At 37.6% G+C, this 12,014-nt stretch overlaps 1 protein-coding gene across 7 annotated transcripts in view; it reads right to left on the minus strand.

Moving 5' to 3' along the window:
* Positions 1–12,014, minus strand: part of PIBF1 (progesterone immunomodulatory binding factor 1) — a 234,306-nt gene that overhangs the window by 33,137 nt on the left and 189,155 nt on the right. For 5 of the 7 annotated variants that reach the window (XR_008651366.2, XM_055244706.2, XM_055244704.2 and 2 more), the window contains one exon: positions 8,000–8,084. The exons of the other annotated variants lie outside the window; for them this stretch is intronic. Coding sequence is in view for 4 of the 5 variants with exons in the window: in XM_055244706.2 (XP_055100681.2) it covers positions 8,000–8,084 (85 nt within the window). In the remaining variant the exon portion in view is untranslated. The remainder of the gene's footprint in view (positions 1–7,999; positions 8,085–12,014) is intronic. 7 annotated transcript variants of the gene reach the window in all.

Raw genomic sequence — 12,014 nt, forward strand, 5'->3', positions numbered from 1 at the left:
GTCTAGTTTCCATCTTCTATGTTTACACCTGGGGTGGTAAATGCTGCTAAAGAAAAATTACACAGAATGGTACTACTATAAGTACATAACATTTCAACTTGGCAATTCTTTTATGTACATCATTCATTTATTACACAGCTACTTCAAAATTCATTTTTCTCAAAACACTGACTGTACCATATCTCTTTCTATTAGAAAACATCCATTAGATGGGAACTCTCTAAATACTTACCACTAAACCTATAAACTTCTATTTTCACATAATTCTTTTTTCTACTCTTCAAAATGGAAAATGTAACACTGGTGGTCTAAAGCTGATTCCCATGACTCTGCTATGGATCTCCTTTCCTATCACTTTTGCTCAATTGATTATCCCTTTCTTTTTTGTAATTTTAATGTCTATTTTGCTTCTTCCTGTCACCATTTAAATTGGGTGATCTCTAGCTTTGAGAGGCAAAAGCTCTTTTTTTTTTTTTTTTTTTTTTGAGACAGAGTCTTGCTCTGTCACCCAGGCTGGAGTGCAGTGGCATGATCTCAGCTCACTGCAACCTCCACCTCCTGGGTTCAAGGGATTCTCCTGCCGCAGGCTCCTGAGTAGCTGGGACTACAGGCGTCTGCCACCACGCCCGGAGAATTTTTGTGTTTTTAGTAGAGACGGGGTTTCACCACGTTGGCCAGGCTGGTCTCGAACTCCTGGGAGTTCCTCCACCTCCCAAAGTGTTGGGATTACAAGTGTGAGTTACCGTGCCTGGCTTGGCAAAAGCTCTTCATCTCATGCCCCTTCCTCAATTGTCCTATCTTTTCTTCTTCAAATATTCTAAGGATTGCCTATTTTCCACTGGAATCTGCTTTTTAGCTCCAGCTCCATTGAAACTGCTTTAGCATCTTTTTTTCTTTTTTGGAGATAGGGCTCTGACTCTGTCACCCAGGGTGGAGTGCAGTGGCACGATCTTGGCTCACTGCAACCTCCACCTCCTGGGCTCAAGCAATTCTCCCAGATCCTCCCACCTCAGCCTCCCAAGTAGCTGGGACTACGGGTGCATGCCCCCAGGCCTGGCTAATTTATGTATCTTTTGTAGAGATGGGGTTTCGCCATGTTGGCCAGGCTGGTCTTGAACTCCTGAGCTCAAGTGGTCTGTCTGCTTCAGCCTCCTCAAGTGCTGGGATTACAGGCATGAGCCACCGTGCAGGTCCTTTGGCTCTTATTAAATCCAAATGACTCTTTTTAAAAAATCTTTCTTTGGCCTGACCTCTTGAGAGCACATGTCACTGCGGACAACTGGCTCTGTTATGAATGGTTCTCCCTGGGCTTTAGGGACTCTACTCTCTTCCTGATGCTCGTCACTGATGCTGGTCACTCTTCACTCTTCTTTGTGTAAGCACTTTTTCCTGTGCCCTTCCCTTAAATGCTGGTACTCATTAAGATTCTATCACAGGCCTTTTTCTGTTCTTACTCTATATAGTCTCACTAGTTCATTTACTCTATTTCTATGTAAAGTAACATCTTTATGTTGTGACTTTCAAATTTCTATTAACAGATGAATTCTCTTTCTTGGGCACAAGAACCTACATTTCCAACTCTCTAGTGTATATACCCACTTAGATATTTCCTTGAACTTTTCTTCCCCAAACCTCTTTCTTCTAGGTTCTTTGTAGAACCACTAAAGACACAAGCCAAAAACCTAGGCATCAATTCTCATTCCTCCTCTCTTCATCAGTCCCTAATGGACTCAATCACCAAGCCCTGTGATTACGCTTTTTAATTTTCTTTTTTTGAGACGGAGTCTCGCTCTGTCATTGCCAAGGCTGCAGTGCAGTGGCACAATCTCAGCTCGCTGCAACCTCCGCCTCCCGGGTTCATGCCATTCTCCTGCCTCAGCCTCCCGAGTAGCTGGGACTACAGGTGCCCGCCACCATGCCTGGCTAAATTTTTGTATTTTTAGTAGAGACGGGTTTCACCCCGTTAGGCAGGATGGTCTCGATCTCCTGATCTTGTGATCTGCCCCCCTCGGCCTCCACAAGTGCTGGGATTACAGGCTTGAGCCACCGCGCCTGGCCAATTATGATTCTTAAATAGCTTTCAAATCGGTCCATTTTTGTTTCACCTCATCATCACCAATCTAGTTCAAGACACCACCTTCACTCACTGAAATACTGGAATAGCTTCCTAAGAGGTGTTCTTCCCACTGCCCTTCTACAGCTCCAAGAGCCATAAGAAAAGGGCTTGTACATCAGCTTCTAACAACTGAGCTTAGTATTCTAGTAGGCATTTGGCTGATGAAAGATACTTTTCCTACTCTCAAAAGCTTGTATTCTAAGGACACATGGATAAAATATATACAAAGAAAAGCAGAATTAGAATTTCCAAAGGTGATTAGTATATCTTGTTTCGTTAAGGCAAAGATGAGTGGATAAAAATAGATGAAAACTAAATGCAATTGATGAAGATTACGAGTGATAAGCTCAAGAAAGAAGCCATTTTAAGGAGTCACATTTCTCTTTTTTTAAAAGACAGTGTTGCTGTCACCCAAGCTGGAGGGCAGTGGTGTGATTATGATTCACTGCAGCCTTAACCTCCTGGGCTCAAGCTATCTTTCTGCTTCAACTTCCCTAGTAGCTGGGAACACAGACGTGCACCACCATGCCCAGCTAAATTTTGATTTTTTTGTGAAGATGGGGTCTTGCTAGGTTGTCCAGGCTGGTGTTGAACGCCTAGCCTCAAGCGTTCCTCCCACTTTGGCCTTTTTGAGTGCTGGGATTACAAGTGTGAACCACTGCATTGGGCCTGAAATCACATTTCTTATACTCAAAATCTTTTCAAAATGAATGTTTTATTTGAAGTCTTGCTACTGTTATCTGAAAGTGAGATCCTATCAGTTTATCTTTTCCTTTTACCTCTTTTTAATATCTAATTATTTAGGTTTATATTTTATTTACACCTAAGAGGTCTTAATCCAAGTACAAGTGAAGACATTTTAGAGTAAGATAGATTACAACCCACCTGAAGGAAACAGATAAAGTTATTCTGAGGTATCAAAAGTGAAAGAGGAAAAAAAGATTATAACACCTGGATAAGATATTCAGCTCTGAGTTTTCTGGCAATGAAGACAAAAAGGAAACACATTAAATTACAAAGTTTTCATTTTATGAAAAAAAGAAAGAGGAATATAACTTCACGCCCAGAGGCAAAAATTTTCCTGGAATATACGCAATAATTCATCATGAGTTTTTTTCTGTCTAAATGAGACTAAGGAAAAAGAACATTAGTTTTGTTTCAGGGAAAAAATGAATTACTTTTAGTTTTGACTATGTAATCACAGTTGAGTTATTTAACTCTTACCAGCATCAGTTTCGTCTCTAACAATGAGGACAATGATATTTATCAGTGGACTGTAGTAAAGATTAGATTATGTCATTTATGTGGATGTACTTAGTAGACTGCCTTAGTTTTACAAAACCAAGAGAGATCACACTTTGTTTTGATCTTCTATAAAAGCAGAAGGCATGACATTAAATTGTTCTTTAATAAAATAAATTCTGTGAGGAGAGATATTTTGCCCTTTCCCCCTCTGCTTTATGAACATTTTACTGAATATAGGGACAAAACCTGGAGAATTTAGAATGGAGAAGTGTGGGCAGGTATAAGCTCTCAATTCAATTTATGCACATTTTTAAGTTAGTATTTGTTGTGTAAATCCTTTAACCTAATATATTTACCCAACCCAGTTGAGCTTTGTAGTCTGAAAAGTCAACCTAAAATATCCTATTTCTCTCTACACCCACCTGCTCTTCACATTATATCATTCTGAAATTAGTTGTCTAATATATTTTCTCGCAAAAAAAGTTAAGACTAAAAATCATCTAATATACCACTCATAGTTCAAGAAATACACAATTGTAAGAGATCAATACACATTCCTGGAAATTGTCACACCACACCCTAAATCTTAATATGAGAGAAGACACTTTTAAGCTAATATTTTTGAGCTAACACTAATATAGAAAATAAAAACTCTCTGTGGTCACGGCCCAAATGTTTTTGAATTGTCAACCTAGAATTGTCCTACTTGCTTTTTCTGTTTAACACATATTTTGGAATTACGTAAATGAACTGGTGATCTTACTTCACATTACATGAACACATACAGCCTAATCAGAACTAAGTGACGCTGCTAAAAAAAGTTAGAGCTAGGCTGGGTGCAGTGGCTCATGCCTATAATCCCAGCACTTTGGGAGGCTGAGGCAGGTGGATTGCCTGAGGTCAGGAGTTCGAGACCAGTCTAGCCAATGTGGTGAAACCCCATCTCTACTAAAAATACAAAAAAATTAGCCGGGTGTGGTGGCGTGCGCCTGTTAATCCCAGCTACTTGGGGGGCTGAGGCAGGGGAATTGCTTGAACCAGGGAGGTGGAGGTTGCGGTGAGCCAAGATAGCGCCACTGCACTCCAGCCTGGGCGACAGAGCAAGACTCCATCTCAAAACCAAACCAAAACAAAACATTAAAGCAAGAGCTGTCCAATGCAAAAAAGAAAATAAGAAACTTTAAAAAGTTCATTTGGTCTCTTTTTGAATCACTCATTTACACTGTCCAAATTTAACTAATTAAAACCATGACTGGTATCAGATAATTTTCCCAGGGTATTGACCAGGGTGAGGCAAGCTAGCGAGCGGCCTTAGGTGAAGAGGCAGTGGCTCTGAGGGGCCGTCCATGTTCTTTGCCCACTGAGAGTAGGCACCTCCTTACATCATGTGTCCTAGATGCCCTGCTTGCCTCACCTTAGTCCCAGCCCTGATTTTCATTTTCAAAAAAAAATCAGAATTATTCTTAACCAACGTTATCTATTGACTATTATGAGGACATGATCCTCTGAACAATCAAGTGAATAAATCAATCCCATGGACCCTTTGTTTCATCAGGTAAATGTTCAAGTGCATGGCCAAGCATTTCTAGGGGGTCACACCAGCTGTTTTCTTTCCATATATGCAATTTGCAGAGGCCTTTGCATATGCATGTATGATGTAAGTTGGTAGTAAATGGTTTCTTAGAAAATGATTAATAACATCAGATTTGTTTTACTAAGCTTTAATTTTTACTTTGCTTTAAAACAAAAAAAGTTGCTTTTCTTTAGATGTTTGGTATCATCAAAAGCTATACAATGTTAAATTATTAAGACATACTTGCCAAAATAAAGATATACTGCCAAATACATAAAAACTGACAATTATCTAAATATGCATCCATACAAATATCAGTAATGACATGTAGTAGTAGGCAATTAATGAGTAGTTACATCTTGCTAGTGTTTAAATTTCTCCCTCCTTCCCTTCCTTTCTTCCTTCTTCTTCCTCTCCTTCCCTCTAACCTTTCCTCCCTCTTTCTCTTTCTTTCTTTTTTAAAAGACAGGGTTGCACTACGTTGCTCAGGCTGGAGTGCAGTGGCTATTCACAGGTGAGATCAGAGTGCACTATAGTCTCAAACTCCTGTGCTCAAGTGATCCTCCTGCCTTAGCCTCCAGAGTACCTGGGACTACAGGTGTGTGACACTGTGCCCCACTCTGCTAGAATTTAATTTGCATGCTTAAACGTATTTTCTTCTCAATCCACCATGCAAAGTTTTTTGGTTTTTATTTGGACTCATGAGTAATGTGATTCCAAGTGTTGGAACTGCTCATATATTTTTCAGTGTAGCACATCCCCTTAAAATCAAATGAGAATTGCCATTCTGAAGAAAAAATTAATATCTAGCTTTAAAAAAATGTAGTTGATATGGCTGAATGGTCATCTGTAGTTACTACTCTTAAATATTTAATTTCAAAAACACTTGTGAAAATTCCACATAGTGAATGAATCAGGTTTCCACAGTGAAGAAACAATTACTTGAAAGCAGAATCCTAGGACATAAGTGATAGCAGCAGTGATGGATAAGGTCTAGAATGTCCGAACTCAGAAGAAAGAATAAATATCTTCAGAGAAGCTTTTCCTAGCTCTGTAACCTGTTGTTAGATTGACTTATCTTCCTAAATGTTATCATTACAATCTAGTCCTGGGACACTTTCTTATCCTTTTCACCCATCACATAGAAGACACCTTTAAGAGAACTCACTCCAATGCCATTTCTCAGATACAGACAATCCTCCAATTCTTCTGACATCATCTCTAGGATATATACCTTTGAACTGCTTTCAGTAAGTTTCCAGTTCCCCTCTCTCAACAATATTCTCCCAGTAATTTCTTCCCAACATCTGGTATACCTCTCCCAGACTAGTATGAGGATACTCATAAACCAACGATATGTTTTAACTGTTTTGTTTTCTGGTCGGGTGCGGTGGCTCACACCTGTAATCCCAGCACTTTGGGAGGCTGAGGCGGGCAGATCACTTGAGGTCAGGAATTTAAGATCAGCCTGGCCAACCATGCCGAAACCCAGTCTCTATTAAAAACACAAAAATTAGATGGCATGGTGGCATGCACCTGTAATCCTGGGTACTCAGGAGGTTAAGCCAAGAGATTCGCTTGAACTCGGAAGGCAGAGGTTGCCGTGAGCCGAGTTCATGCCACTGCACTCCAGCCTGGGTGACAGTGCGAGACCCTGCCTCAAAAAAAAAAAAAAAAAAAAAAAAAGTTTCTTTTTCTATTAGAATAACAAAATGGTAAAAAGATGGCTAAGAAGAGGCAGTGATAGTTCAGTAGAAAAAAGGCTTTGTGTTAACAATACCAGTGGTTGGTGAGTATGCACAGAAACTGGAACTCTCATTCATCATAGAGGGGGAATGCAAAAGTATAGTAACTTTGGAAAATTTTGACAGTTTCTTATAAACTTAAACATACACCTGCCATACAACGCAGTAATCATGTTCCTGGGTATTTACCCAAGAGAAATGGAAACTTATGTTTATATAAAAATGTGTACATAATTGTTTACAGCTATTTTATTTGGAGATGTCCTCAAATGGAAACAACTCAAATGTCCATAAACTGCGAATGAATTAACAAACTGGGTTACATCCATATAATGGCTTATTACTCAGCAATAAGAAGGAAACATATGACTAATGTAGATGTATATACAGGCTCACACCTGTAGTCCCAGCACTTTGGGAGGCTGAAGCAGGCGGATCACTTGAGGTCAATATACTATACATCTATATTGCAACAACATAGATGAATTGCAAATGTACTATTGTAACTGAGAAAAGCCAGACTCAAAAGGCTATATACTGATAATTTCACTTTTATAGCATTTTGTAAAAGGTAAACAATAGGTACAGAAAATACACCAGTGGTTGATAGGGCTGGGGGTTGAGGAAAAGGGTCAGCTAAAAAGGGGTAATGAGGGAATTCTGTGGAGTAATGGAACTATTCTATATATTGATTGTGGTGGTGCTGACACAACTGTGTGCATTTGTCAAAAATCACAGACATGTATGCTAAAAAAGGTGAGTTTTATTCTTTGTAGATTATACCTCAATAAACCTTAAAGGAAAAAACAAAACAAAACAGGACTTATCTCTTAGTTACTAACTGCCATGGGCAAGCCACTTAAAACTCATTTCTCCATCTATAAAATAGGAATTATATTTACTCTAAAAGAATTTTGGTAGGGAACAAATGAAGAAAGAAAATAATTTTATGAACTTTAACGCTCAACACAAATACTCTATCTACACTACAGGCACTGGGCATACATTGATAAAGAAGACAAGAGGCACACTAAGGAAATTTACTGTTTAGTTGCAGAATAAGATAAAACAGATTATTATTAAATAATATGGGGAAATTCAGTGACAGATATCAGCACAACAAGAAGGGGCATTCTAGGAATAAGAATTAACTCTAAGAAGTATATCAAAAATTGAATAAAAAAGGACAAAATTACAGTGAGACATAAATAAGAGAAGTCATTAATGAACATGCACAACCGGGATCCAATAATTTTAACCTGATAGCAGTTTTTAAAAAAGCCTAAAATGATTAAAATTATGACAAAATAGGAAAAATACCTCACGATGATTTAGAAGTTGTTCTAAATCTAATGCCATTTGATTCTTCGTCTGTAGTAAAGCTGACTTTTCTTTATTTAAGTTGCTGAAAAAAAAAACCCGTTTTAAAAAGTCATTATGTTAGTATAAATATAGTTAATAAACTGTAAATATTAAAAGAATAAACATGAATCTGATGGTTTGAACTAAAGATAAATTTATAGTCCATAAATATTCCAGACCAGCCACTAAAATGTTTGGCCTAATGCATGGCCTATTTTGTCAGAAGATTCTTTTTCTTTTCTTTTCCTTTCTTTTTTTCTTTTCTTTCTTCCCTCTCCTCTTTTCTTTCTCTCTCTCTTTTTTTTTCTTTTTAAGAGATGGAGTCTTGCTGTGTTGCCCAGGCTGGAGTGCAGTGGCTATTCACAGACATGGTAACAATGAACTACAAGCCTCAAACTCCTGGGCTCAAGCAATCTTCCTGCTTCAGCCTCCTAAGTATCTGGGACTACAGGCATACATCACTGCACCCAGCTTTTCTTCTTTTAAGAATCCATTTGACAACGTAACTGAGATGCTGTCTGAGAACACTTTCCTGCCTAGTATAGGCATAAAATTAATGTTTTAAAGGTGACTATTTACTACTAAAATGTAAAAAGATAAAGTGAAACTCACATAAAAGGTAAGAAGTACTATATGTCAGCAAACTATTACAACACAAGATACTAGAAGACAAATTAAAACATCCTTAAAACTGAAAGTAATATTTTACAAACTAAATTATCAGGTATATAATTGAGTTAAGTAAGTGAATCAGGTATTTAGTCTGTGATAAACTTGAAAAAAGAACGCTTGTCTCCGAATTATTAGTTTGATTTTCAATTTCTGGCCTGGCATGGTGGCAATTATCTAATGAATGATTACAATAAAAAAAAAAGACAAAATTTGTGAGGGTAAAACTAACAAGAATTGTTTTAAATAGGTAAAAACATTTTTTTTTTTTTTTTTGAGACAGAGTCTTGCTCTGTCGCCCAGGCTGGAGTGCAGTGGCGTGATCTCGGCTCACTGCAACCTCTGCCTCTGCCTCCTGGGTTCAACTGATTTTCCTGCCTCAGCCGTCTGAGTGGCTGGGACTACAGGTGTGTGCCACCACGCCCGGCTAATTTTTGTATTTTTAGTAGAGATGGAGTTTCACCATGCTGGCCAGGCTGGTCTCCAATTCCTGACCTCACGCGATCTGCCCACCTCGGCCTCCCAAAGTGCTGGGATTATAGGAGTGAGCCACTGTACCTGGCTGGTAAAAACATTTTTAAAGTTCTACTTAAGTTCTACTTTAAGAAAATGGAGGCACGGCGCACTGGCTCATGGCTGTAATCCTAGCACTTTGGGAGATCGAGGTTGGAGAACTGCATGAGCCCAGGAGTTCGAGCCTAGTCTGGGCAACATAGAGAAACCCCATTTCTTAAAAAAAAATGTTAGCCAGGTGTGGAGACATGCACCTTTAGTCCCAGCTACATCAAAGGATGAGGTAGGAGGATCGCTCGAGCCCAGGAGTTTGAGGGTGCAGTGAGCTATGATGCTCCACTGTATTCCAGCCTGGGAGACAGAGTGAGGCTCTCTCAAAAATAAATAAATAAATAAATAAATAAATAAATAAATAAATAAATAAAGGAAAGCCACTAATTTTTAGAATAATATTTGGCAGACTTTTTTTTTAAATTCAAGAAACAGTAGTAGGCATTCTGCAGCAACTGCTAATTCAAAGGACTTAAGAGGGAAAGCCCACATTCTTCTCTTTCCAAGTAATTGAGAAGGAAGCATCATAGTTTGTCCTCTGAGGAGACGGACTAGATGCAATTTTGACTTCTGTTCCCAGCTGTGCCACTGACTCAGACTCAAATGTGTGCTGTAAAGCATAACACATACCACCCCACTGAACCTCAGTTTTTATATCTGTAAAAGTAGAACATAATACTCACGTATGTCAAAGGGCTATGTGAATGATTATATAAAGTGTTGAACTCATAAAACTCTATATAAATGTTATACAGTATTACTAATTTAGATAAAAAAATAGGCATCAGAGTAAAACAGTAATTAAACGCCAATAAAGGTAAGCAGCTCAGCTGAAAAACAAACTGACTTTTAGAGTTAGGCGCCAGAGATCCTACAAGAGCTGAGGAGTTGAAAAGAACAAAACGGTATAAAGGAAACTGAGTGCCATGTTCTGCTAGAGTCTCCAAAGCATGGTAAGGATCACATGTTTCTCTAACTCTAGAATTCTAACTACCTCTTTAGCTGGAATCACTTTGAAGGCAAAATATTTTTCAAATTTAAATATCCAGTAAATAGGACTAGGAATTTTTAAGGAACATATATGTGTCTATGTTCATATACACGTACACTTAAAACCACGGTATATAAGCATATACTCACATTCAGTGCATACACACACACACACTCACTCTCTGTCTCAAATATCAACAGGCTCTTCTAAAGAATATGTAGTGTAATCGGAATGGAATGTCGAGGTAATTAAAGGATTTTGACTGGATAATTCTTTACAAATGCTTTTATATTGTCGTGTTTAACTTTTCAAAAATAAAGTATTCTATAATTAAATAGCAAAACAACCGTATATACATGGAATAAATGGTGGGGGGACAAACTGGCTTGCAGAATAATTATGTTGTATCTGTAAGACATGAGTTTATTACAAACAATGTGGACTTCCCAGACAATATTGCTGTGATTACAATATCTGGGTATATATTTTGTCTTCTTTATAATATACTCGAACCACAGGGAGACAACCTTTAACATATGCGTCTCTAAAACTGAATATGATGATTATTATATTCACTCTTCTTCTAGTATGTAGTTACTCAATAGAATTTTAGTCTTCATAAGACATATTTCATAACAGTGGAAACTTACCTTTGAAAATACAAAGCTTCTATGAGTGACTCATAAGACAACTACAAATCTCCTTATAAGCACATCTATCTTGAATGGTATATTACACCCATAATTGTTCAATTCACTGTTAATTATTACTTAGAAATTCATGTTTATGGCTCTGTTTCACCTGCAATATGAAAACATTCCTGATATATTGTTCCTTAACTTCCTGGATCAATATACTCTGGGGTAGCTTTGTAAGAGAAGTTGGTAATGTAGTCTTATCTTTAACTACCAGTTAAGAATAAACTGAGAACTGACAACAGGCAAAGAAAATTATGCTAATTATTCTCTTTCCAAGCTTCCTTCCTTTCTGAAGTAGAGATCAAACTGTATTACGCAGAGTGTCTCTTGTGGCTTGGTGGAAGAAAGTTAACAGTACTACTTTTATAATAAAGTATTACTTTAATGATAGGGGAATTTAAAGCAGTTAATAGTGACATCTCAAATGTTAGCTTTTAATGTGTTTATGATGATTTCATTTTAGTGCATATTTACTCTAGCCTTTCTAGAAATTGAATATATTGTATAAATAGTTGATTTTCAAGGGGTAAGTATGGTATAGTGGTATTGTTTAATTTTCTAAGAAAAGCATACAATTATTCAGTTCTTCAGAGTTTTTACTGAATTAGAAAAACATTTAAAAATCATCAATTGATGTAAATATTTTTTACAACATCAACACCTAGCAATGAGGAATAGGAATTTTACTGTTTGTTTTCTAAGGAACATAATAACTTGATAATGCTTTTGGATGGGCCATCATTAATGTTTAAATTTCAAATAAAAGACAAGGGGAGGGAAGTAACATTTACTGAGATTCTCCTAAATGCCAAAGCTTTATATATGTTCCTTAATTTAATTTTCACAACTACCCCTTCAGGTTCATATTAATATCTAATTTTACAGACACATTTACCATAAGGAGAGAAACCAGCCTGATGTGTATTTAAAGCCCAGGATAATTCCACTCTAGGATTTGAAATGCCATCTGCTTAGAGGAGGGATGAAGGAATGTGAGTATACAGAACTGTGATCTATCCTACCATATCTGAATTACTGGCCGAGCTGACTT

This window comes from Symphalangus syndactylus, chromosome 15, assembly GCF_028878055.3.
Source record: "Symphalangus syndactylus isolate Jambi chromosome 15, NHGRI_mSymSyn1-v2.1_pri, whole genome shotgun sequence".
Lineage (NCBI taxonomy): Eukaryota > Metazoa > Chordata > Mammalia > Primates > Hylobatidae > Symphalangus > Symphalangus syndactylus.